At 45.1% G+C, this 27,215-nt stretch overlaps 1 protein-coding gene across 1 annotated transcript in view; it reads left to right on the top strand.

Annotated features, from left to right (window-relative positions):
- LOC309561235 (cytosolic 10-formyltetrahydrofolate dehydrogenase) overlaps positions 1-27,215 on the top strand; it is an 82,544-nt gene that overhangs the window by 54,694 nt on the left and 635 nt on the right. The window contains exons 15-22 of the mRNA XM_082265028.1: positions 5,128-5,233; positions 9,792-9,879; positions 11,201-11,294; positions 13,040-13,139; positions 15,445-15,543; positions 15,931-16,096; positions 20,923-21,028; positions 25,794-25,993. Of these exons, the coding sequence (XP_082121154.1) occupies positions 5,128-5,233; positions 9,792-9,879; positions 11,201-11,294; positions 13,040-13,139; positions 15,445-15,543; positions 15,931-16,096; positions 20,923-21,028; positions 25,794-25,993 (959 nt within the window). The remainder of the gene's footprint in view (positions 1-5,127; positions 5,234-9,791; positions 9,880-11,200; positions 11,295-13,039; positions 13,140-15,444; positions 15,544-15,930; positions 16,097-20,922; positions 21,029-25,793; positions 25,994-27,215) is intronic.

Below are 27,215 nucleotides of genomic sequence, written 5' to 3'. Positions count from 1 at the left end.
GTCAGCCGTAAGATACACTTGACGGCTGACACTTGGTCAAGCAAACATGGGCAGGGACGGTACATTTCTGTCACTGCTCACTGGGTGACACTGCTTGCCAGTGGAAGGGATTGTAGCCAGGGCTCGGTGCTGCAGCCAGTGTTGCCCCCACGTCTGCAAACAGCTGGTGGTGTCGCTGATCCGGGTAGATCGATCACTTCTACCCCCTCCTGCTCCTCCTCCTCTACCTCCTCCATGCCCTCCTCTGCAGAATGGTCCTTTGAATATGATGAGATACCACGTAAACGTTCAAAGGGCTATTCTATGTCTCAGGCCAAAAGGTGTCACGCAGTGCTGCAGCTTGTGTGTCTAGGGGACAGGCAGCACACTGCCCCTCAGATTCTTGGGGCTCTGCAGGCACAGGCCCAGAGGTGGTTGACACCACGCCAGCTGCAGCCAGGGATGGTGGTTACTGATAATGGGTCAAACCTCCTGGCCGCCCTTCGTCAGGGAAAGTTAACCCATGTGCCATGCCTGGCGCATGTCCTGAATCTCGTGGTACAGCGGTTTTTGAACTCGTACCCGGGAATGCAGGATGTGCTAAGGATGGCAAGAAGGGTGTGCAGTCACTTCAGGCGGTCGTACAGTGCCACTGAACGTTTGGCCGAAGTGCAGCGCGAGTTTCACCTGCCGGTACACCGCCTCATGTGTGACATGCCCACCCGCTGGAACTCCACCTTGGCTATGCTGCAGCGCCTGTACACGCAGCAGAGGGCCCTCAATGAATACCTATGCGAGTACGGCACCAGCACTGGCTCTGCGCGCCTGGGCTTCTTTTCACCACGGCAGTGGCTTTTGATTAAGGATGCATGCGCTGTCCTCTCGCCATTTGAGGAGGCCACAAGGATGGTCAGCCGGGACAGCGCATGCATCAGTGACACCCTACCGGTACTGTTTTTGTTGGAGCACACTCTGCGTGGCATTATGGACAGGGCACTGGAGGCAGAGCAGCAGGAGGAAGAGGAGGACTTCCTTGCCTCTCAAGGCCCCCTTTATCCTGAGAATCCTGACCCCATTATGCCTAGCTCCCAGAGGCCCGAGCAGGATCCAGGGGTGGAAGAGGAGGAGGAGGACGATTCTGCGGGAACTTTTGCAGGGTTTGAGGAGGAGGAGGAGGAAGACATGCGGCAATCTGCAAGGCCTAGTTTGACTCCCTCAGGACACTTTGGAGTAGTACGTGGCTGGGAGGAGGAGGAGCCCGTTGAAGATAATGTCGTTATGAGTGACCCCGAGGAGTCAGCTTCTCAGGCCTTCGCTAATTTGCGACGCATGGGAAACATCATGCTCCAGAGCCTGCGAAAGGACCCCAGAATCAAGGCCATTAAAGAGACTAACCACTATTGGTTGGCCACCCTACTTGACCCCCGGTACAAGTGTAAAGTCTCGGAGCTTTTCCCATCCACCCATAGAGTCCACAGGATCAAATCCCTTGAGGACAGTCTCAAGAGGAATCTGGTGAACATGTTCCCCGACTCCCGTAGGGTGCAGGGGCGGGGACAACCTACCATGGATTCTACTGGTGGTCACGAGAGGAGCGTTGGAGAAGGCGTGCGGTTGACGGATGCCTTTCGGTCTTTTTTTAGTCCTCACCGCCCAGGCCTCTCAGCTGCCACATCGCATCGACACCGTCTGCATCACATGGTGGACGATTACGTGAGGGCACAAAGTGACACAGAGGGCTTTTCATGTGACGAATCCGATCCACTGGCATACTGGGTCTTAAGATTAGACCACTGGCCAGAACTGGCCCAGTATGCCATGGAGTTGTTGGCCTGCCCTGCTTCCAGTGTCCTATCGGAACGGGCATTCAGCGCAGCAGGAGGATTCGTCACAGACCATCGAACTAGACTCTCCACCGACTCAGTCGACCGTTTGACATTCATTAAGATGAATCAGTCGTGGATATCAAGCTTTGATGCACCTGATGCAGACCTTGTAGACTAGGCTATCGTTGTGATGTGGCAGTTGAGCCTCAGTTTAAGCCTGGACCATGGTGCCACCCTCAAACCCTCCTCTCATTCTCTTTACGTTCACAGAACCTCATTTTGGTTATGACAAAAACGACAATGTTTGCGCACCTGTTCCACAGGTGCACACCTTTACAATTTTTGGGCCTCCTTCAACACCAGCTCTTTGGGGTTAAGGTGGGGAGGCTATGCTAAAACAAAAACGACAATGTTTGCGCACCTGTTCCACAGGTGCACACCTTTACAATTTTTGGGCCTCCTTCAACACCAGCTCTTTGGGGTTAAGGTGGGGAGGCTATGCTAAAACAAAAACTACAATGTTTGCGCACCTGTTCCACAGGTGCACACCTTTACAATTTTTGGGCCTCCTTCAACGCCAGCTCTTTGGGGTTAAGGTGGGGAGGCTATGCTAAAACAAAAACTACAATGTTTGCGAACCTGTTCCACAGGTGCACACCTTTACAATTTTTGGGCCTCCTTCAACACCAGCTCTTTGGGGTTAAGGTGGGGAGGCTATGCTAAACAAAAACTACCATGTTTGCGAACCTGTTCCACAGGTGCACACCTTTACAATTTTTGGGCCTCCTTCAACACCAGCTCTTTGGGGTTAAGGTGGGGAGGCTATGCTAAAACAAAAATGACAATGTTTGCGCACCTGTTCCACAGGTGCACACCTTTACAATTTTTGGGCCTCCTTCAACACCAGCTCTTTGGGGTTAAGGTGGGGAGGCTATGCTAAAACAAAAACTACAATGTTTGCGCACCTGTTCCACAGGTGCACACCTTTACAATTTTTGGGCCTCCTTCAACGCCAGCTCTTTGGGGTTAAGGTGGGGAGGCTATGCTAAAACAAAAACGACAATGTTTGCGCACCTGTTCCACAGGTGCACACCTTTACAATTTTTGGGCCTCCTTCAACACCAGCTCTTTGGGGTTAAGGTGGGGAGGCTATGCTAAACAAAAACTACCATGTTTGCGAACCTGTTCCACAGGTGCACACCTTTACAATTTTTGGGCCTCCTTCAACACCAGCTCTTTGGGGTTAAGGTGGGGAGGCTATGCTAAAACAAAAACTACAATGTTTGCGCACCTGTTCCACAGGTGCACACCTTTACAATTTTTGGGCCTCCTTCAACGCCAGCTCTTTGGGGTTAAGGTGGGGAGGCTATGCTAAAACAAAAACTACAATGTTTGCGCACCTGTTCCACAGGTGCACACCTTTACAATTTTTGGGCCTCCTTTAACACCAGCTCTTTGGGGTTAAGGTGGGGAGGCTATGCTAAACAAAAACTACCATGTTTGCGAACCTGTTCCACAGGTGCACACCTTTACAATTTTTGGGCCTCCTTCAAAGCCAGCTCTTTGGGGTTATGGTGGGGAGGCTCCGCCAACACCAAAACTACCATGTTTGCGCACCTGTTCCACAGGTGCACACCTTCATAATTTTTACGCCTTCTTCAACACCAGCTCTTTGGGCTTACAGTGGTATGGCTCCGCCAACACCCAAACAACAATTTTTGCGCACCTGTCACACAGATGCATATCATTGTAATTTTTTTCCTTACAAAGGCAATTATTGCTTTCATTACCAGCACTTTCATAGGGATATGGTGTCAAGGCATCGTCCGCACCACCAAATGCCCAATTTTTAAGCATCCTTTACTTCTATTCAAAGTCAAGAGACAACAGTATTCATCCAAAACATCTCTAATCTTGTTCACTCTGCACTACATTGTGGCCCCTACCCCTAACCCTCAATGTATCCGTGCATATATGTCTGTTTCTTGTGAGATTTCAAGTTAAAGTGCACCAAACACCATTTTACATGAAATAAAGTGCAATTACATACATCTTTGGACTTCTTGAAACATTTGGTAATAAAAGCCCCATTGTGGAAATACACCCGTTAATTATATGCACATTTAAAGAGACAGCACCTTTTTCCAAAAAAACCTCTAATCTTGTTCCCAGTGCACTGCATTATGTCCCCATCATACACATTGGCTGAGCCGTTGATTAGGAGCAAAAGAAAGGTGCGGTTAAGCAAAAAAGTCATTTTTGAAGGTTTGGTATGCTGTAATTCTGGTTCTGGACATGCTACAGAGCTGAAACTTCACAGGTACACCTTTTAGACCCCCCAGACACTAAATCCAAAGAAATCTCTTTTTTTTTTTTTTTTTTTAATTTTTTCAATAATTGGCTATCTATCAAAAACGACAATTTTTAAGAACTTTTTTTTGTGTGATTAATAGTCCCTGGGGCATGACCCAGAACCCTAGGCACTTTTTAGGGGCATTTATTGGGTTTTAGGGCTTAAAAATGGTGTTTTTTGATTACAGAAGTTCGGGTCCCATTGATTTCAATGGGGTTCTGAAATCCGAACCGAACTTTCGTGAAGTTCGGGTGTTCTGGTCGAACCGAACTTTTCAAAAGTTCGATCATCCCTAATGTTGAGGGCGTGTGGCCTGGTATGGTTCAGGGGGGGGGGGGGGTACTTGCTTATTCCCCCCCTTTCCTGGCCTGCATGCTTGGATAAGGGTCTGGTATGGATTTTGGGGGGACCCTACACAATTTTTTAAAACGATTTTGGCGCGCTGTTCCCCTAAAAATCCATACCAGACTCGAAGGGCCTTATATGGATTGGGGGTTGGACCCGCACTGTTTTTTTTAAAATATTTTTTAATGCCACCATTGTTTGTCTACATTCTGCTGTCAGTAGGGAATCCCACTGACAGCAGATGAGTCATGGTTGTTAAGGATGCGGCTGTCATCTCCGCTCCATAGCAACTGCTATTTCTGAATTAAACTAAAATAATTACGAAGACACAAAACAATTCAGAAAATCATATAACTTAACAAATGTATCCGAAACTAAATTCTTCAATTAATGAATGCAACTGAAATAAAAAATTTGCGGCGTGCACATGTCTAATACTTTATAGCCGTCAGTCTGTTATAGAATAACTTACACAGGGAGGTCTGTAATGATACATACAGACAAAAAAATATTTTGCTGTAATAATGAGAATTAAGTATCTGTAAGATGTGACTATTGACGGAGAATCACACAAAAAATATAATAAATTCTTGTTATTTTCTATTCCTTACTCTGAACTGACAGTGTGTGTGGGATTATCATCCCATGGAACTACCCACTAATGATGTTGGCCTGGAAGACCGCCGCCTGCCTTGCCGCAGGTAACACTGTGGTCCTTAAGCCTGCCCAGGTGAGACTACCAGCGTATATTAAGGAACTGATGGAAGCTTTACAGTGTCATCTTCTTGTACAGGGTGTAACGGAACAGGGCACCCCGGACCGAGTACCTCCGTTGAAAGATGCTCCTAGTGCTTTCCGAGGGCTCCAAGCACTCCACCAGACACCGTAACCACTTCAGATCCCACGAACCGCCGCAGCTTGGTTGGGGTCTCGCAATCTCCTACCCACCCTGGACCTACGACAAGGCTCCAGGTTCCAGTGGGTGAACCTCTCTTTCCCCAGAGAGTGCAGCAGAACAAGCTCTACACAAGCTCTTAAAAGAGCTCAGTGATTCTCTAAGGGAGTATGGAGGACCATAGCAATCCCTTGCAGCATATCCCCCAATAAGAGACAGAACTCTAGATTGAGGGTGAATGAACTCAGCACAACTTTAATTGAACAAGACTTATATACAGTTTTCACCCACAAAGTTACCACCCAGATGGACCTTGTTGAAGACTGAACATAATATTCACCATCCAATAGTAACAGAGTTTTACACTCTCATACAGTCTACAAAATATACAATGTGAGACAATCCCCCCTCCCCCTTAGCATCTAATCAACATTCCTATAAGTTTCTCTTAAAGCAGACAGACAGGTGGGCTCATTAGCACAGTTAACAATAGGTGAATGGAAAAGGTGTCTCAGACCCTATTTTAGACAAAAGCACTTCAATGATTAGCAGCCATGCTGTCTCTACCAGTTCCTGGATGCCCATATAAGGAGTGGACTTCCTGTACCTTACAGTTTACAGGAATAAAGGTTTAGCTTATAGGCTAGAGGCAAGGCTCCATTAGCCCCATGACTTATCCGTCTTTAAATTCCAGTGACGGTGAGTCCCGTCACACAGGGAATCCGGAAAGTATTCACAGCGCTTCACTTTTTCCACACTTTATGTTACAGCATTTTTCCAAAATGGATTAAATTCATTATTTCCTTTATAATTCTACAAACAATATCCCATAATGACAACGTGAAAGAAGTTTGTTTGAAATCTTTGCAAATGTATTAAAAATAAAAAAGGAAAATAATCCCATGTACATCAGTTTTCACATCTTCTGCTCAATACTTTGTTGAAGCACCTTTGACACCAATTACAGCCTCAAGTCTTTTTGAGTATCAAGCTACAAGCCTGGCACACCTATTATTGGGCAGTTTTTCCCATTCTTCTGTGCAGGACTGCTCAAGCTCCATCAGTTTGGATGGGGAGCATCAGTGCACTCATTTTTAGATCTCCCCAGCGATTTTCAATCGGGTTCAAGTCTGAGCTCTGGCTGGGCCACTCAAGGACATTCACAGAGTAGTCCCGTAGTCACTCCTTTGTTATCTTGGCTGTGCTTAGGGTCATTGTCCTGTTGGAAGATGAACCTTTGCCCCAGTCTGAGGTCCAGAGTGCTCTGGAGCAGGTTTTCATTAAGGATGTCTCTGTACATTGCTGCACTCATCTTTCCCTCGATCCTGACTAGTCTCCCTGTTCCTGCCGCTAAAAAACATCCCCACAGCATGATGCTTCCACCACCATGCTTCACTGTAGGGATAATATTGGCCAGGTGGTGAGCAGTGCATGGTTTTCCTCCAGACATGATGCTTGCCATTCAGGCCAAAGAGTTCAATCTTTGTTTCATCAGACCAGAGAATTTTGTTTCTCATGGTCTGAGAGTCCTTCAGGTGCCTTTTGGCAAAACCCAGGAAGGCTGTCATGTGCCTCTTATTGAGGAGTGACTTCCGTCTGGCCACTCTACCATACAGGCCTAATTGGTGGAATGCTGCAGAGATAGTTGTTCTTCTGGAAGGTTCTCTTCTCTCCACAGAGAAACGCTGGAGCTCTGTTAGAGTGACCATGGGGTTGTTGGTCACCTCCCTGACTAAGACCTTTCTCTTCCAATCCCTCAGTCTGGCTGGGCAGCCCGCTTTAGGAAAAGTCTTGGTGGTTCCAAACTTCCATTTACAGATGATGGAGGCCACTGTGCTCATTGGGACCTTCAATGCCACAGAAATGTTTCTGTACCCTTCCTCAGATTTGTGCCTCCATACAACCCTGTCTTGGAGGTCTACAGACAGTTCCTTGGACTTCATGGCTTGGTTTGTGCTCTGGCATGTACTGGTAACTATGGAAGCTTATATAGACAGGTGTGTGCCTTTCCAAATCATGTCCAATCAACTGAATTTACCACAGGTGGACTCCAATCAAGTTGTAGAAACATCTCAAGGATGATCAGTGGAAACAGGAAGCACCTGAGCTCAATATTGAGTGTCATGGCAAAGACTGTGAATACTTCTGTACATGGGATTTTTTTCGTTTTTTATTTTTAATACATTTAAAAAGATTTCAAGCAAACGTCTTTCACGTTGTCATTATGGGGTATTGTTTGTAGAATTTTGAGGAAAATAATGAATTTAATCCATTTTGGACTAAGTCTGTAACATAACAAAATGTGGAAAAAGTGAAGCGCTGTATTTATTATGCACTGTATTTATTATATAATGTTTTATTTGTGTGTATGTATATATATATTTATATATACAATAACAATATATATATATGTGTGTATATACAGTCAGGTCCATAAATATTGGGACATTGACACAATTCTAATCTTTTTGGCTCTATACACCACCACAATGTGCCTCCCACTTTTTAAGGGACCAAAAGTAATGGGACAATTGGCTGCTCAGCTGTTCCATGGCCAGGTGTGTGTTATTCCCTCATTATCCCATTTACAAGGAGCAGATAAAAGGTCCAAAGTTAATTTCAAATGTGCTATTTGCATTTGGAATCTGTTTCTGACAACAGATAGCCAGATCAAGAACACTCTCCAGGAGGTAGGTGTATGTGTGTCAAAGTCAACAATCAAGAGAAGACTTCACCAGAGTGAATACAGAGGGTTCAACACAAGATGTAACCATTGGTGAGCCTAAAAAACATGAAGGCCAGATTAGAGTTTGCCAAACAACATCTAAAAAAGCCTTCACAGTTCTGGAACAACATCCTATGGACAGATTAGACCAAGATCAACTTGTACCAGAGTGATGGGAAGAGAAGAGTATGGAGAAGGAAAGGAACTGCTCATGATCCAAAGCATACCACCTTATCAGTGAAGCATGGTGGTGGTAGTGTCATGGCGTGGGCATGTATGGCTGCCAATGGAACTGGTTCTCTTGTATTTATTGATGATGTGACTGCTGACAAAAGCAGCAGGATAAATTCTGAAGTGTTTCGGGCAATATTATCGGCTCATATTCCGCTCAAATGCTTCAGAACTCATTGGACGGAGTTTCACAGTGCAGATGGACAATGACCCGAAGCATACTGCGAAAGCAACCGAAGAGTTTTTTAAGGGAAAGAAGTGGAATGTTATGCAATGGCCAAGTCAATCACCTGACCTGAATCCGATTGAGCATGCATTTCACTTGCTGAAGACAAAACTGAAGGGAAAATGCCCCAAGAACAAGCAGGAACTGAAGACAGGAACTGAAGACATCACCAGGGATGAAACCCAGCGTCTGGTGATGTCTATGCGTTCCAGACTTCAGGCTGTAATTGACTGCAAAGGATTTGCAACCAAGTATTAAAAAGTGAAAGTTTGATTTATGATTGTTAATCTGTCCCATTACTTTCGGTCCCTTAAAAAGTGGGAGGGACATATACAAACTGTTGTAATTCCTACACCGTTCACCTGATTTGGATGTAAATACCCTCAAATTAAAGCTGAAAGTCTGCCGTTAAAGCACATCGTGTTTGTTTCATTTCAAATCCATTGTGGTGGTGTATAGAGCCAAAAAGATTAGAATTGTGTCATTGTCCCAATATTTATGGACCTGACTAAATATATATATACAGTACAGACAGACGGACACATTAACACCACTGTTTGCCTGCACATTTCTCCTGTCTTGATGAATACTCATGGATCTCTGCAGTCTCTTGTTATCTCCGCCCTCATCCAGCCCCCTCCAGCTCTGCAGCTCTCATTGGCTTTCCTATGACTCATCCCTCCCTCGCTTGCTGACCAACTCTCACGAGAGTGAAAGAGAGAGCTGTGCATGATGCCATTAGCCTAGGCTAATAATCAGACAAAAAAGAGGAAGTGGGCTGTATAAGCTATTTACTGGCAGAAAAAATAAATTTTTACTATCCACAGTTAAAACAACAAGGGCAGAGGATTTAATAGATGGAAAGATGAAAAAATGACTGAAGAGCCGCTTTAAATAAAAAAAAAAAATGCTTTATTTTATTTTTTAATTGATACATTCCAGCCTAATTGGACTTTTTATTATATTAATATCAGCGTGGAGTTCATGCATTAACCCCACGCATTAATTGCCTCCCACGCATATTGTGCATTTAACCCTTGTAGTGCTGGGGAGACTCATTGTAAAGAAATTGTGTTTCTTGCTGCCAATATTATCAGCAATAATCGAATATGTTATTTTTTATCCAGCATTACGTAGCCTTATATGCTCTGATATTTTGCCGCTTGCTGTATTCAAGTCACATGACCCCCCCCCCCCCCCATTTGCTGCAGGTGACCCCGCTAACAGCGCTGAAGTTTGCAGAGCTGACAGTAAAGGCCGGATTCCCCAAAGGAGTGGTGAACATCTTACCTGGAGCAGGTATGTGTACTGTACAACTTACCGTCAAATGCCAATCCTTACTATTGGGGGGGGGGGTAGATTAAAGTGTTAACCACTTCTGGACTGGAAGGATTTGCCCCCTTAATGACCAGGTAATTTTTTGCGATTCAGCACTACGTTAAATTAACGGACAATTGTGCGGTCGTGCAACGCAAATAGAGCTTTCTTTTGGTGGGATTTGATCACCTCTGCAGTTTTTTATTTTTTGCATTATAAGAAAAAAAAGAGCGTCAATTCTAAAAAAAAAAAAAAAAAAACAACAATATTTTTTACTTTCTGCTATAAAACACAGCCAATAAAAAAAAAATAAAAGATCTAAGTTTTTCATCAATTTAGCCAATATGTATTCTTCTTTCTTTTGGTTGTATTTGATCACCTCTGCAATTTTTATTTATTGCGCTATAATCAAAAAAAGCGACAATTCTGAAAAAGAAAAAACAATATTTTTCACATTCTGCTATAAAACATTTCCAAAAATAAAAATGTAAAAATCAAAATTTTTCATCCTTTTAAACTCCATTCACACCTGAGCGTATTATTTTCAGGCGTTTTTTCTGGCTTTTTTTGCAGGTGTTTGGAGGCAGGCATTGACATCTAACAAAAACGCTTGTAATCTGCCCAAAAAGAAGCTCATGTACTTTTTTGGGCTTCATGCGTTTTGCTTCAGGTGATAAAACGCTCATATGTGAACAGGGGCCATTGAAATGAATGGGATTTTGCTTGCTGAGCATTTTGAAACTTCAGAGATTAGTGTTTTACAAGCTGAAATACGCTCAGGTGGGAACAGGGCCTAAGGCCAATTTATATTCTGCTAAATATTTTTGGTAAAAAAAAATCCCACAAAGCGTATATTGATTTGTTTGAGCAAAAGCTATCGCGTCTACAAACCAGGGAAAAGATTTATGTCATTTTTATTTATTTATTTATTTTTACTAGTAATGGCGGCGATCTGCATTTTTTAGTGCCCATTCACACTACAGCGACTTGTCAGGCGACTGGTCAGCCTGACAAGTCGCGGTCCATGCAGTGCTACGAGAACCGTTCTAATAGGAGCGACTCAAGTCGCTCCGACTTAGAAAAAGGTTCCTGTACTACTTCTAGGCAACATCGGAGCGATTTGCATTGACATTCATTATATGAAGTCCGTGCAAGTCGCTCCGAAGTCGCGGTGCACGTGACTTCACAGGTCGCCCCCGAAGTCGTGCCGCGGTAGTGTGAACCGGCACTTAGCGGGACTCGTCAGTCCATTTATTTATTTACCTATTCATTATTTATAAATAAATATATCTGTTCTTTATAGGATCTCTGATTGGACAGCGACTTTCCGACCACCCCGATGTCAGGAAACTGGGGTTCACTGGATCCACCCCGATAGGCAAACAGATCATGAAAAGGTAACTGGGGAGGGGGATGGGGGGTTGAAATATCATAGACAATATATGAGGCTGGTGCGTAATAATGTTTACAGATAAACTTTCAAAAATTCCTAAAGTTTCCCGGAATTGGAAATATCAGACCTGTTTTAACCACTTGCCAACCAGCCACCGCAGTTATATTTGCATTAAAATTCAAAAAAGCGTGTTTAAAAAACGCTGCACAAATACCGCTTGACTTAAAAATTGCACGACCCACCAATTTATTCTCTAGGAACTTTGCTTTTAAAAAAAATTGGGGTTCTATTAAATTTTCTAGCAAAAAATACTGATTATTACATGTACACCATATGCACCAGAAAAAGCTTGGTCTTCATGTTGCACCCTCCTAGGTAGGTGGTAGTGAGAGTATAGTTTTGGCTCTGTCTGCCTATCAGAGGAGCAGCAGGCAAATCTATATTGCTTTCTGCCTACCAGAGAGCAGGACCTGTGAGTTAGATCTGCTCATGGTGCTCAGTGTGTGATTCTTCTGGTCTAGGGAGTGTTTCCCACTGGTCCAATAGGGAGGCATGTTGGGCAGTGGAGGAAATCTGACCAATGGGTACACAGGCATGGATGCAGCCTCAGTGATTGGCACAGACTGATTGTCTCAGTGCATTCTGGGGTGTGGTATAAAAGCCAGGAGTACATGTGCTGCGGGGTCTTTGGCTGGTAAGCAGAGTCCTGGAGGGAGGGTGGCGGCTGCCTCCTCTTCTGTAGCAGTGGCGCATGGTCACAGGCAGTCGGCCTGGGGACCAGAGGAAAGGAACTGAACCCAGAGGTCCAGAAGAACTGACTGGAGGGGTAGAAACACTGGAGACCCTCAAAAAACAGTATTGTGAGTACAGGGGATCGTGTCTAGGGGCCTGACCTGAGGGGGGCCACCCCGGTGTAGGATAGTCAGAGGACGGGTGTCAGCAGGTCGAGTGAAAGGGGATACTAGGTGTGTATCCTGAAGATAATTCAAAGTAACAAGTAATCCTAAATTCGTCTAAGTGGCAATGTGAATCAGCAGCCTGGCTGCATCTTCAGACAGGAGTCCTCATCTAATGTGAATAGTTCAAGTTGGAGTATCCCACTCTTCAGTTCTCCCATCCCTAATTTAAATAAGACCACAAAAACAACTGCATCCCCATAGACTGTTCATTGAATGAGCCAGAGAGTAAAGAGTTAAATTGTGCATGCTGCAGTTGCTAATGGTAAACCAGGGGGATCCCAAGGTGTTCAATTCAGCAGTCCTCTAGGGGGCAGTGCTACATTCATGTGGTTTGCACACGTATAAGTATTTGGCATTCAGAAGTGTATACTGTACACAAAAACACATTCTGTGGCTTCATATACATTAATTCTTCATGGAACCCCAAATGCAGATAGCAGGCACACGCCAAGGTGCATACTGCCAACATATGTGAGGCTCACTGCCAAAAGAGGTGCAGGACCCACTTTATCGTGTTTGTTGCGTGTTCAAGTGAATGGGCTGCCCAATGCTGTCACGTGACAAACACGCAGAAAATGTGATGCAATGCACAGGTGTGAATGAGGCTTTACAGAAAATAATTTTTAAGGTGTTCAGTGATGATACAGAAAGGATGCTGGGACCAAGGCGAAACGCGTAAGCTGTTTTACCCATACCTGTATGTTGCAATAAAGACTTTATGCTTGGATTTCTGGAGTTGCCAGCTACCCTTCTTTTGGATGTACATAATATATTCTGTCTTCCCCTCCAGTTGTGCGGTAGCCAATGTGAAGAAAGTATCCCTGGAGCTGGGTGGGAAATCCCCCCTTATCATCTTCACTGACTGCGACCTGGACAAGGCCGTCCGAATGGTGAGACTTTACCATAAGAACAGAATCAGCTGACACCGAGATAGTTGGGGTACCATACACGGTACAATCTCTGTACAATCAACCTTAGATCTGTGTAATAAGAGGACCTACCTAAACTGTCCAATTGATTTGTATCCAATCAGGCTGATCCTTGCTATACATACTTGTTTGTAGATCCAAAGGAAATTGTACAGTTGGATCGTAAGGTGTGTGGTGGGCTTGTTATCATATATGCAGGGCTTTTTTTCTCAGAAAGTAGGTGCAGGAACTCCCCCCCTTCTGAGTTGACCCTTGTCTCCGCACCCTACCCACCACCTGAGCATATTCCTTGGTCCCACCCCCTACCCACCTCCCAGTACCGCCCCTTTTAGAGAACACAGAACCAAGTATCATTCTGTGGTGCTAAGTAATTTGTATAGAACTTGTTAATTATAACAAGAAAAGCAGCAAAATAGATCCCCTGCAGCCAGCAACAATAGACCCCCCAGAAACAAAAGATCCACCCCAGCGACAATAGATCCACCCCAGCAACAATAGATCCACCCCAGCGACAATAGATCCACCCCAGCAACAATAGATCCACCCCAGCGACAATAGATCCACCCCAGCAACAATAGACCCACCCCAGCAACAATAGATCCACCCCAGTAACAATAGACCTCCAGCAGCAACATTAGATTCTCCAGCAGCCAGCAACAATAGACCACTCTCTCAACAGTAGATCCCTCCTAGCAACAACTGACTCCCCAGAAATATAAGATCCCTCCCAGCAACAACAGTTCCTCCTCCACGAACAACAGCCCCCCATGCAAAAATAGATCCCCACTAGCGACAATACATCCCCCCAGCGGCCATCATCAATAGACTGTCCAGCACGCCTTGCACTTAAATACATTCAGTGTTGGAGGTGCCGGTGTTGTAAAATTTTATCGGACCCGTGAAAATTCCGGACCCTCGTCACTTCCGGTGACGCTACGTCACCACCACAGCTGTTGCGAGCCCCGGTGAGCATGCGCACAAGACATTTTCCAGGTCCGATGAAATTTTAAGACTTTGCTAACAGCTGACTGAGAGGAGGAGGAGGGGCTGAGGTAGGACGACAACACCGCTGCGGGAAAATTTTATAACACTGCCGCATCATCGAGCAAGGAACATGTTGCAGAGCTGACTTAGAGGGGTTCTCTATTAGTTTCCATAGAGAATGCGGAATTCACTTCTATGTGAGGGTGGAAGTCTATGGACCTCAGGCGGAGGTATGTGTCAGTAAGGGCGGAAGTATCGGGAGAACAGGCGGAAGTGGCTCTATGTGAGGGCGAAAGTCTAGGGACCTCAGGCGGTGTTCTAAAATTATATATATTCACTTCCTTCCCGCCTAGCTCTGCAACATGTTCCTTGTTCGATGATGAGGCGGTGTTGTAAAATTTTCCCGCGGCGGTGTTGTCGTCCTACCTCAGCCCCTCCTCCTCCTCTCAGTCAGCTGTTAGCAAAGTCTTAAAATCTCATCGGACCTGGAAAATTTCTTGTGCGCATGCGCACCGGGGCTCGCAACAGCTGTCGCTCCAGCTGGTGGTGACGTAGTATCGCCGGAAGTGACGAGGGTCCGGAATTTTCACGGGTCTGACTAAATTTTAGAACACCGGAACTGCGTTCCCCCTGAAAAAAAGCCCTGCATATATGTACATGTGTGTGCAGCCATATTTATTCATTACCTATGCAGAATCTTCTTCCTGATTTGTAGTGCTGCACAATGGTGAAACATCACTGCTTCTTCCCAGAATATGCCGACGCTGGTCACTGATATCTGATCTCAGCAGATCAATAACGTCATATATTGCAACTTACTAGTCCTTAGTTGTCGCCTGACAGGTCGCCCCAGTGTGAACGGGGGCTTATACAAGCTGTACACTCACTACTTTACATTGTAGCAAGGTGTCATTTCTTCAGTGTTGTCACATGAAAAGGTATAATAAAATATTTACAAAAATGTGAGGGGTGTACTCACTTTTGTGAGATACTGTGTGTGTGTGTGTGTGTGTGTATATATATATATACATTTTACATAGATACATAATAAATACATAAATATATACACAAATATATAAATATAAAGATAAAAATATATATAATAATAAATATATACATGCATATAAATAGATATATACAATTAAATTTACATTTACTTTTTCTATTTTAATTATTTAGATTTTTATATTTATATATTATATTTATATGTATTAAATTTAAATAAAGCATTTAATCCTTCCAGTGACTGATTTACAAATCTTATATCTATATTCTCCTGTAGGGAATGAGTTCCGTCTTCTTCAACAAAGGGGAGAATTGCATTGCAGCTGGAAGACTGTTTGTAGAGTTGTCCATTCATGATGAGTTTGTGCGGAGAGTGGTGAGTGCCGATGATAATGACCCCCCAGAAGGGGAAAGGTGTGAGATTGGATGGAGATGCTGACAGTCAATCCTGCTCACCTTTCCATTCGCTTTTTCATGAATTTCTATCTGGTGGTCACGAATGTTCAGAAGCCTGCTTTCAGCTGCTGCAGAGAGAGCCATACAGCGGATTGGTTTCAGTAATGCCCCCCCAATCACCCTCCCTGGCCACATCCAATCCACCCTGCTGCCTGGCTCCCCCTGCTGGCCCAGGCCCTATACAGAAGGACCAGAGGTACCTCCTTATCCCCGGCCCTGTACATGGGTGTTGTACACCTGGGTTTAACATGCGATCGATAAGCAAATCAAACCCAACAGATTCCCATTCCGTGTCTTCTCCTTCCAGGTTGAAGAGGTGAAGAAGATGAAGATCGGGGACCCCCTGGACAGATCTACAGACCACGGCCCTCAGAATCACAAAGCTCATTTAGATAAACTCGTCGAATATTGTGAAACGGGCGTGAAAGAGGGAGCCACACTGGTATATGGAGGGAAGCAGGTTCCTAGACCAGGTACACTGATACCAGCTAATACAGGGGACTCAGCATCAGTTATATTTGCATCTATGCTCAGTGATGTGTCATTGTAACACTCCCAGGTATTTATTACCTCCCATAGAGATCATACTACTTCCCCTCACAATACTTTAATCTGCTTTTGTTTCCTGAAGGACAGAACCTTCTTCAGTTCAGGCATCATCCAGGGTCACCATCTACTTCCTGAGCTAAGATTCTGGCTCAGAGATGACACAGCCATGTAAACCCTGGTGCTTGTGTTCACAAATGTCCGACACAGATCACCCTCTGCTGCAGTCTCTCACTTTGTGGATTTTAGATGCATGTGCAGTATTTAAGAATACAACATCCAAAAATCTCCATGGCCAGGTCTGACACATGAGCTCCAAGGCTGCCAGTGTAGCACAGGATGCAAACACTGCATGTCCTGGGGCAGGGCCACTTTAGGTGTGTTGGGGTAATGCATGTTCAATAATGTGAATTATGTTGTGTTTTAACGTGTGTTGCGTTAAGACAGAGCATAGAAAACAGTGGGGTGCTAATGCAATAAAATGTCCCAAAAGTTGGACGTGTCAGAAAAGTTTGGTCATAATGTACTGCAATACACTAGGGGTGTGTTGCAATGCATTGCAGAGAAGGTGCGTTGATTAAATGCATTGGGATGCCATTCAACATGAATGTAAGGTACATTGCTGTATTACGTACATTCCAACAATGGAAAAATGGAATAAGCTCCTCAAGGTTAACCTATGATTTACAAAGGTAGGAGATGGCCTTCTTCACTTGTGTTTACAGGTTTAGGCTCCAGGGCTAACACCCAATTCATGTAACTTTTATCTCTCTCTCTATTCCATTTTTTAACCAGCAATTTGAACCCCTAAACTGTTCAGTAATTGAGGTTCTCTTTTTATGTTCAGAAGAATACAAACTCTGCTTAAAATTTGCCCTGGAGGATACTTTGTATTGAATGAGAGTCGAAAAAACCCATTAATGAGTGTAGTTTATTAAATCACCACTAGATGGTAGTGCCTCATCAATTTATGTGATGGTTGCAGCTTGCTTGGACATTTAGCCCTAGGACGGGTGACAGTCCCATATTCTATAAAATGCAGAAAGGAGACACAAGTGCACGACCGCCCTCGCATAATACCGTTTATTGAACCATAGAACACATAATAAGACAATTCCACTCACATTTCATCTGTAGATAACAGGCACATCAGCGTGCTTCTTCTTCCCCTCTCCCTCTCGCCCCTCGGTTCGCCCTTTGATCTGTCGTATATTGCTGCCTCTTCCTTTTCTCTGAATACATCCGCCAAGGGAGTGCACTGACGCGCAGTCATATTGGAACAGGAAGGACATCTTCAAACTGTTCCCACAATGTTGGGAGCATGAAATTGTCCAAAATGTCTTGGTATGCTGAATCCTTAAGGGTTCCCTTCACTGGAACTAAGGGGCCAAGCCCAACCCCTGAAAAACAGCCCCACGCCATAACCCCCCCTCCACTAAATGATTTGGACCAGTGCACAAAGTAAGGTCCATAAAGACGTGGATGAGCGAGTTTGGGGTGGAGGAACTTGACTGGCCTGCAAAGAGTCCGGACTTCAACTTGAGAGAATACCTTTGGGATGAATTATAGCAGAGACTGCAAGTCAGGCCTTCTATCCAACATCAGTACTTGACCTCACAAAGGCACTTCTGGAAGAATGGTCAAACATTCCCATAGACACACTCCTAAACCTTGTGGACAGCCTTCCCAGAAGAGGTGAAGATGTTGTAGCTGCAAAGGGTGGGTCAACTCAATATTGAACCCTACGGACTAAGACTTCAATGCCAATAAAGTTCATGTGGGTGTAAAGGCAGGCGTCCCAATTCTTCTCACAATATGGTGAACCTTGTATTGGATGACGGTCAATAAAACCTATTAATAAGTGTAGCTTACTAAATCACCACTAGGTGGCAGTGTCTCACTGATTTATGTGATGGTTGCAGACTGCTTGGACATTTAAGCCTCGTACACACGCGTCGAAATTCGGCTGGGAATTTTCGTCTGACCGATCTGCCGATTTTCGGATTGTTAGTATGATGCTTCCGACAACCGACTCCGACTTTTCGGCCGAAAAAATTCTGGTGTGCAGGCTATAAAATTTTTGTCCTCCGTCAAAACACGTCCGATTTTCGTGCAGTCAGTACAGATTTCAACAGGGAAAAATCTTATGAGCAAGACTGGGCATGCTCAGAGATGAAAGAACAGAAAGAAATCAATCCAACACATGACATCACTTCTGAAGTAGAATTCTGTCGTGCGAGAAAATTCGTGTGCAGTCTAGAGCACATTCCAACCAACAAAACACCACTCTGGACAAAAGATGGACGACCGGTCGGCGGAAATTCGTTGCTTGTGTACGGGGCTTAAGTGCTAGAACAGGTGGCAGTCACATGTTGCTGCCCCTTCCTTTTCTCCATATATACCCACCAAGGAAGTATGCATGATGGAACTTCCTATTCTACAGCATGGAACTCCATTTTTTTTTTTTTTTAAACCCATGTGCTAATGTTTGTCTATTGTATTGTATAGCGTTGTCATCTTAAAACAGACCCAGCATGGATATATCTTTCATGTTGCATGCAGAAATGTGTAAGTGCAACATTCTTAGGCATTTATTACCTCTCACAGAGACCAGTTTCCAGAAGGACGGTGTTATCCATGTTCAGGCATCATTCAGGCTCATTATCGACTTCCTGGAATGAGATGCCGACTCAGAACCATGTAATCTTAGTCACTGTGTAGTTCTTGGCTGTGTTCACAAATGTCTGACACACATCAGCCCCTCCTACCACCTCTAACCTTGTGACTGACCACAAAGTTACAATATTGCTGATCACTGGGGGGGAGCATAGCTGCCAACTGTCCCGTTTTTGATGGGACAGTCCCGCCAAATAGGACCTTGTCCCGGCTAACTTATTCTGCCGCATAGGTGTGCACAGCCTATTGCATTAGGGTGTGCACCTCAAAGCTCAAACACACATGTGTGCTCATGGGGGCGCGCTCGTGCGCGCCCATTCACCAGCGGGAAAGCTGATCTTCGGGTCCGGCGACCATGATTGCCGCCGGGCAAAAGGTGGAGACAGAACGGCGGTCTTCCATTGTAAATACAGCAGACCGCTGTTCTGTCAGCAATGATCACAGGGATCCAGTATTCCTCCTATTTAGGAACACAGGTCTCTTTATTCATTCCATAAGCCCCCCCCCCCCACCCGCACAGTTAGAAAGCACCCCCTATGAACACATTTGACTCTTTGATCGCCCCTGGTTTTAACCCCTTCCCTGCCAGTGTCATTATTACAGTAACAGTGCATATTTTTAGCACTGATTACTGTATTAATGTCACTGGTCCCCCCCCAAAAGTGTCAAAAATGTCAGTCAGGGGTCTGCCGCAATGTCGCAGTCCTGCTAAAAATCAATGACAAGAGATAAGAGATGGAGTTCTTTTGATGGCACTCTATACTGTAACTTATCAGAAATTTGTTCAGGTAGATTGATAATATTCACTTTAACATGTTTCATACACTGGGGGCTGGAAGCGTACATGTGCAGCAAGATTTACAATAATGACCCCCCCCCCCCCTGTATGTAAACTGGTGCAATGTATCACAGTACAATCACATGGACGGCACGTGTAGTTCAGCTGTGTCTATAACTGATTGGCTGGAGCTATGCTGTAGGAGCAGAATTGCTTTGTAGAAGTCACTGGGCAGATATCTGATCCATCTGATGTACCTCCGCTGTGCCTGGCGTCACTCCAATAATCTGGGTTCAATATCCCGGGATTCACTCAGCGGGGCAGGACGAGTGTTGGTGTCTCTGTGCCAGGAGCGCCATCTGCTGCATTAATTCAGGAAGGGCAGAGGGTCACAGGGCGCCCGGGACAGAATGTATAATGTGCAGGGGAGGATGGACTGATTTAAAGATAACAAATCACAGTTTATTCCAGCATAACATACAGCTAGCATAAGTACCTGAATCTGATTTCATTATAGCCACTTGGAATCCCCATGTCCAGCAACACTCTGAGAAGTGGGAGAAGACTGGGAGAAGGAGAGGGAGTACTGGGAGCCAGTCTTGGCTCTGTTGGTTTGTTCAATGTAGGCCGGAGAGCTGTGAAACTGCAAAAGTTAGCCTAGCAGAGGGATGACTTCATCTGTGTGCTTGTCCAATCACAAACAAGCTAAGGGGTGTGTCCTGGACCTCGCTGTACTGCTAAACTGCACTGGGGGTCAGGAACGCGCTCTTCTGTCTAGTGATGATGGCTCTGGATGAGAATTCTAAATGACCAGAATAAAAAAATTCTTTGGCACCTAAAGCGTCCGTCCGTCCGTCCGTCCGTCCGTCCGTCCGTCCGTCCGTCCGTCCGTCCGTCCGTCCGTCCGTCCGTCCGTCCGTCCGTCCGTCTGTCTGTCTGTCTAGAGTTACACTTTAGAGGTGCCATCATATACCTTTAGATTTGCAGAAAGTCTCCTCTGTGCATTGAAGCAGTCCCAGAACTTTCTATTTCTATTGATCTGTTACTCTTTCTGCAACTTGCACTCCGGTTGTCCTCTTTCCCAATTCTGCAATGCAATGCGGTGCATTTCTCAGCAGCTGAGACACATTGGCATTGAAGGACATTGAAGGACATTGAGCTCATTGTGACTCTTTGCATTGTGTTTCGTAAGCTTTGAGTAGAGACAGGTTGGCAGTGTAGTCTGCGCTGAACCTCAATAGGATATGGAGACCCCTGCCATTGCTATCTTGATCATTCCTATTGTTCTATATTTTTTAGGTTTCTTCTTTGAACCGACCATATTTACAGAAGTCACTGATGAGATGTTCATCGCTAAAGAAGAGTCCTTTGGCCCAGTGATGATAATATCCAAATTTGAAGATGGGTAAGGGCAGCTGCATTACGTGTCTGCTGGGGGGGGGGGGGGGGGGATAATTAGCCATGCCTGCTGAAGGCCCACTGTGAATATTTGACCGCCATTGTAAATCAAGGGGTACTGTACAGCCTACCTGACAGACCCCATCCTTGGGGTCTGCCCATACATTTTAACACCCTCCCCCTCCCTCAGTCAGTGTCTCTTTATAAACTTGACGTAACCCCCCACCCCAAATGTCCCCCCCTACTCCCCCTTCGAGTGCCCCCCCACCCACTGTTTCCCCATAAACTTTAAGTGCCCCCACGCAGTGTTTCCCATCAACTTTAAGTGCCCCCCCCTTAATCAAGTGTTTGCCCATAAAATGTAAGTGCCCCTCCCACCTAGTGTTTCCCCATAAACTTTAAGTGCCCCTCACCCAGTGTTTCCCATCAACTTTAAGTGCCCCTCCTTCATCAAGTGTTTCCCCATAAAATGTAAGTTTCCCCCCTACCTAGTATTTCCTCATAAACTTTAAGTGCCCCCCTTTGACCAAGTGTTTCCCCATAAACTTTAAGTGCCCCCTCCATCCAGTGTTTTCCCATAAACTTCAAGTGCCCCCCTCCACCCAGTGGTTCCCTATAAACTTTAAGTGCCCCTCACCCAGTGTTTGCCATCAACTTTAAGTGCCCCCCTTCACCCAGTGTTTACCCATAAACTTTAAGTGCCCCCACCCAGTGTTTCCCATAAACTTTAAGTACCCCCCTTCACCCAGTGTCTCCCCATAAACTTTAGGTGCCCCCCTTCACCCAGTGTCTCCCCATAAGCTTTAACACCCCATCCAGCATCTTCCCACAAACTCTAAGTGGTCTCCCCAGTGTCTCCCCATAAACTTTAACACCCACCCATTATCTTCCCACAAATTCAAAGTGGTCCCCCCCAGTAGCTCCCCATAAACTTTAAGCACCCACCCAGTGGCTCCCCATAAACTATAAGTGCCTTCCCCTGCAGTGTCCTACCATCATTTTTAATTATCCCTTCCTCATGTCTCCCAATAAACTTTAAGCATCTACACGTGTCTTCCCATAAAGTTTAGGCGCTGCCTATAGGTGAATTGTAGGTATGGAATAAAAGAGAGGGTTTTTTTTTTTACACCCAAACTGTATATAAATATGATTAAAAGATCCTAACGTACATAATCAATAATAAGACAATAACAATGCAGCAAAGTTGTCAGTGAAAGTGAAATAAATATAAAGTGCCGAAGTGGACAGTAAATGTCTGGTTTACAATGGGAAAACCCAGAACATGAAATAAAATAAATTATCAAAATAAAAAACGTAATAGTAAAAAATATATATGAATATAAATAGAAAGTGCTTCAGTAAATGTGTGCAAATACAAAGTGCTAAAGTGTGGTATCTTGAAGTGGTCAATAAGTGATACCGTATAAAAGATAAATAAATATTTATAAGTGATAAAGTGAAACTGGTATCAATAAATAACAATATTATGGTGATAAAAATGACAATAAATAAATGATCAAGAGTCCATAAAGTGGTAGTAGGTGGAACAAATGCTTCAATGATTCTGATGGGTGGTAATCGGGGTGATCCGGGTGCCGGGTGCCAGGTGAAGGAACAGTGCACCCCTCCAATATATCCCGCACTCACCAGAGTTAGGAACCCCTACAGGGGTAACCAGCCTTTGGGTATTATTGGATTTCCTCTGTCAGACAATTCCTGTGTGTAAAAGGTATGGGCCCCCAAATTAATGGATAGGCCACAAAAACCTTATCTGCAGGTCAATTTTCTGGTCTTTCCCTCCAGGTGGTCAGGGGTTAAATCATAGACTCACAGGCAACTCCAACCGTACACAAATCAGTATGCATGGGAAGGGAGAGTAAAGCTGGATACACACTATCTAACTTTTGTGGTTAGATTTCCTTCAGATTTACCTTTTCTATGTAGTGCAAGGGCCTGCTAGATTGCATACAAATTGAAAGTGTTTAGGTTTGACCTCATATTATATGGTTTTGGTAAGTCTAAAGGAAAAAGTCTTCAGAAAATCTTATAGTGTGTATGGCCCTTAAGGGAATACATAGCGTAATCCAGTTTGGTAGAGAAAACTATTTATTAAGATTGCACTTACATCAGTTAAAAAAGTCCATGCAGAAAATCTAAAACCGCGGCGTCCCACAAACATTCAATACAGCCAGCGTTCCAGGGGGCGTGGTCAATGTAGCGTCCGGTACCGCCCTACCGGTTTCGTCATATGTGACGTCGTCCGGGGCGTGACTGAACCACCTTAAGCTGCCTTTGACTGCCACTGCACTGTTCTCTTGTATTCTGCTGTAATGATGTTACACTGGGGTTGTCCCCAGTTATCCTCAGCTGGGCCTAGGCCACCCTGCTGACCCGATTGGGCCTGGGCCTGGTACATGTGTAGGCAGGTGCAGTCTACTTTCTCCACTGCAGGTGACACTTTTCTGCAGCGGCATTGCAGGGGGAGAGGAAGTTAAGAGGTACATGGTTCCTCTATCGTTTTCTGGGTCATTGGGAAGCTATCCTGTTGGATGCTGGTGCCCCATGTGACTCTGGTGGCCATCTTGGGTCAGGCAGAGCCTATTTTTAGACCCTGGCTCCCCGGGCTTGGTTGGCATTTTGCACGTGTGTAGAGTAGGGACAGGTATCTCATCTGACAGGGACAGTAATTAGCAGAAGGGAGAGGTTCCAGAGGAGTAGGGAAAGGATAAGGACACGCAATTCTTCCTGCAAACCTCCCCATTTGGGTACAGACTGGCAAGGCTGCATTCTCCCCCTCAAGACAGACACTGTCGACACATCTGAGACCTGCGCCGCTACACACCACTGTTATATGCTGTGAGTGTTCCCGATCGGGTGCCTTCCTTGTGAATGACTAGATTCTGCATTAATACAAGTTCTGTTCTCTGCAACTGGACTCTGTGTGTTTACTTACTTACGCACTCCAGCTTCCCACACATGTGCAAAATACATGCCAAAAATTTTAAATTAAACCCCAATGCATTTTGCACCACTATTTATCCTTTATTCCAATGTTTGAAAATACAAATACAATCTTTTAGAGCAGTCATTCTCAACTAGGGTTCCATGGAACCCTGTGGTTCCTTTCAGAGGTTCCTAGAGCTGTGGCTGATTGACCTCCCACCTGATGGTGTCTGCATATTTCCAGGGCCAACACCCCTTGGCAGAGTCAGAGGCATGACACCAATGATCTTTTTAACTGTCTGTGAGAGGGGCATTCTGACCACAATGTAAGCGGGGCTATCTTCTCACTGACCCCCAATAAATTGGTTTTAGTAGGGATTCCCCAAGACCTGAAAATTCATTCAAGGGTTTCTCTAGACCAGCAATTCTCAACCTGGGTTCCTCCATAGGTTGCTAGTGTTTCCTTGAGCTTTGGCTGATTGACCCCAACCCCCCCCCCCCCCCCCCCAATATGATGGTGCCTGCACAGTTCCAGGTCCAATGCTACTTGGTAATGTCAGCGGCATGACACCAATGATCTTTTTAGCTAAGGGGGGCATTCTGTCTACAATGTAGAGGAGGCATCTTCCCACTGACCTCTGATGAATTGGTTTTAGCAGGAGTCCCCAAGATCTGAGGGGAAATCGATGTCATGTTCCTCTAGGGTTCCTCTTGGGCAGCCATTCTCAACCAGGGTTTCATGTAACATTAGGGCTCCTCCAGAGGTTACTAGGGGTTCCTTGAGCTGTGGCTGATTGACCTATCTGATGATGCCTGCATAGATCCAGGGGGTCATTTCGCTTTGCTGAACCAGTAGTATGTCAGTGATCTTTTTAACTGTCTATAAGGGGCCATTCTTGCAACTGGCCACCAATGTAAGGGCCATTTTTCCTTTTTACTGTGCATAATTTGTTTTTTGCAGGAGTTCATTAAGACCTGAAAAACATTTTAAGGGTTCCTCTAGAGCACAGGTGTCAAACACAAGGCCCGCGGGCCGAACCTGGCCCTCCAGGCCATTTCATGTGGCCCTTGCACCTCTCCTGCAGCTGCTGCATCTTCCTCATCTCTGCCCCCACCCTGTCTCAGCAGATGGCAGCAGAGAGGACAGATCTCCTCTGCCAGATCCTGTGTTTCCCCTTGTAGCTGCAGAGAGGACCCCCAACCCCAACTTAGCAGTTGGCAGCAGAGAGGAGGACACAAATCCTCCTACAGATCCTGCACCTCTCTGTGCAGCTGCAGCACCCCCTCCTCTCCACCTCCACTGGTCTTAACATTCAGCAGACTCCAGCAGCTGACTCCAGCCCTCCTCCAGACACTGCAGTTGCTGCTTCCCAGCTCTGCCTCCAGCTTCTTCCCAGCAGCACATGGTAAAAGGGATACACTGTGATGTAAGGGATGAGAGGATGGGGGGCTCTTGACTTCTGATAGTGGTGGACTACTGATAGAACTGGCCCTCTGAGGGCGACCATAATGGGGATGCGGCCCGCAATGAAATTGAGTTTGACACCTCTGTTCTAGAGTAAAAAAAGGTTAAGAGTTGCTAATTTGGAGGTTCAATGATGCGTTTGGTATAATAGCAAAGGATCAGCCCACCCTAAAGCAATATTTTATTTATAGGTGAGCCCGGTGCATTGAGCGCCCACAGCAGACAACTTGAATGTATGTTTTGTCACGTGGGGTGTGGGCTGACTAATGAGAGCTGATTTCTGATTGGATACTGAATACACCTTCTGTCCTTTGTTATACATGACCACCAGACATCTAACTGGCGGTGTGTTCTGTTTTTTCAGAGACATTGATGGTGTTCTGAAGCGGGCGAACAATACAGAGTACGGCTTGGCATCCGGCGTATTCACCAAGGACATCAGCAAAGCTCTGTACGTCAGCGAGAAGCTCCAGGCCGGCACAGTGTTCGTCAACACTTACAATAAAACAGATGTCGCTGCTCCGTTCGGAGGCTTCAAGCAGTCGGGATTTGGCAAAGATCTAGGTGAGAATAAACATGGTTCTATAATGTATGCAACCAATGGACAGGAAAATGGAAACTCTGTCTCTGCAGTAGACATCAGGCCACCTCATCCACAATGTAGACATCCACACTAGAGTGCTAAAGGACAGGCTTGGAAGGGATTAAATCCACTGCTGATTCTGAAGAGAACTGAACAGGGACTGGAAGGAACTCCTCAATAGGTATATTTTAAAAATCCATGTTTATTGAAGAAAGCTTCAGAATATGCAGTTAAATTACAGTTCAACTGAAAACGTGGGGTGGTATCTTATTAGTAACCTTACTATGTCCTCTGTGGTTTCATCTGCATCCTTGCCCACAGTGTTGGAGATGGATGGCCACACTTGTTGGTAGAGGGGCAAGCCAATGGAAGGCTCTGTCGGGGGGGGGACCCACCAGTCTTGGTGAGGGAGCCCGGATGGCCGGTGGAACGCACTGGTCAGCCGGAAGTAGAAAGGGCGCTCTGAGATGACGTCAATCACCGTGCCTGGAAACCGGAAGAACCAGAGGACGAAGGCACTGGAAGGCAGGCTTAAGAGGGTTGGTCCTGTCAGTATGGCAACATGTTCTGCACCTTGTCAAGCCATGTCTAATGACAGCTTTCAAAACAGCCAAACTTGGCGTTTTGAATGCATTTAAGTGCAGAGAAGGGATTTGGGGTCTTATAGGCCCCACATTCCTCTATAAAGTGTACCTGTCACTGCCTATTACTGTCATAAGGGACGTCTACATTCCTTGTGACAGCAATAAAAGTGATCAAAAAATTTTTTTTTTAAAGTGACAGTGTTAAAAAAAAAAAAAAAGTTTTAGGCGCCCCGCCCCTCCGTGCTCGCACGCAGGATTAAACGCATATGTGTGTTACACCCGCATATGTAAACGGTGTTCAAACCACACATGTGAGATATTGCCGCGGTCGTTAGAACGAGAGCAATAATTCTAGCACAAGACCTCCTCTGTAACTCTAAACTGATAACCAGTAACATTTTTTAAAATGTCACCTATAAAGATTTGTAAGTACTGAAGTTTGTTGCAATTCCTTGAGTCTGCACAATTTTAAAGCATAACATGTTAGGTATCTATTTACTCGGCGTAACATCATCTTTCACATTATACAAACAATTGGGCTAGTTTTACTGTTTTTTTTTTGTTTTTTTTATTAATGAATGTGTATTTATTCTAAAATAATTGCATTTGAAAGACTGCT

Source organism: Pelophylax lessonae (genome assembly GCF_965119305.1).
Source record: "Pelophylax lessonae genome assembly, chromosome: 8".
Taxonomy (NCBI): Eukaryota; Metazoa; Chordata; class Amphibia; order Anura; family Ranidae; genus Pelophylax; species Pelophylax lessonae.
Note: the sequence above shows the minus strand (reverse complement) of the source record. Positions and strands in the feature narration are given on the sequence as shown.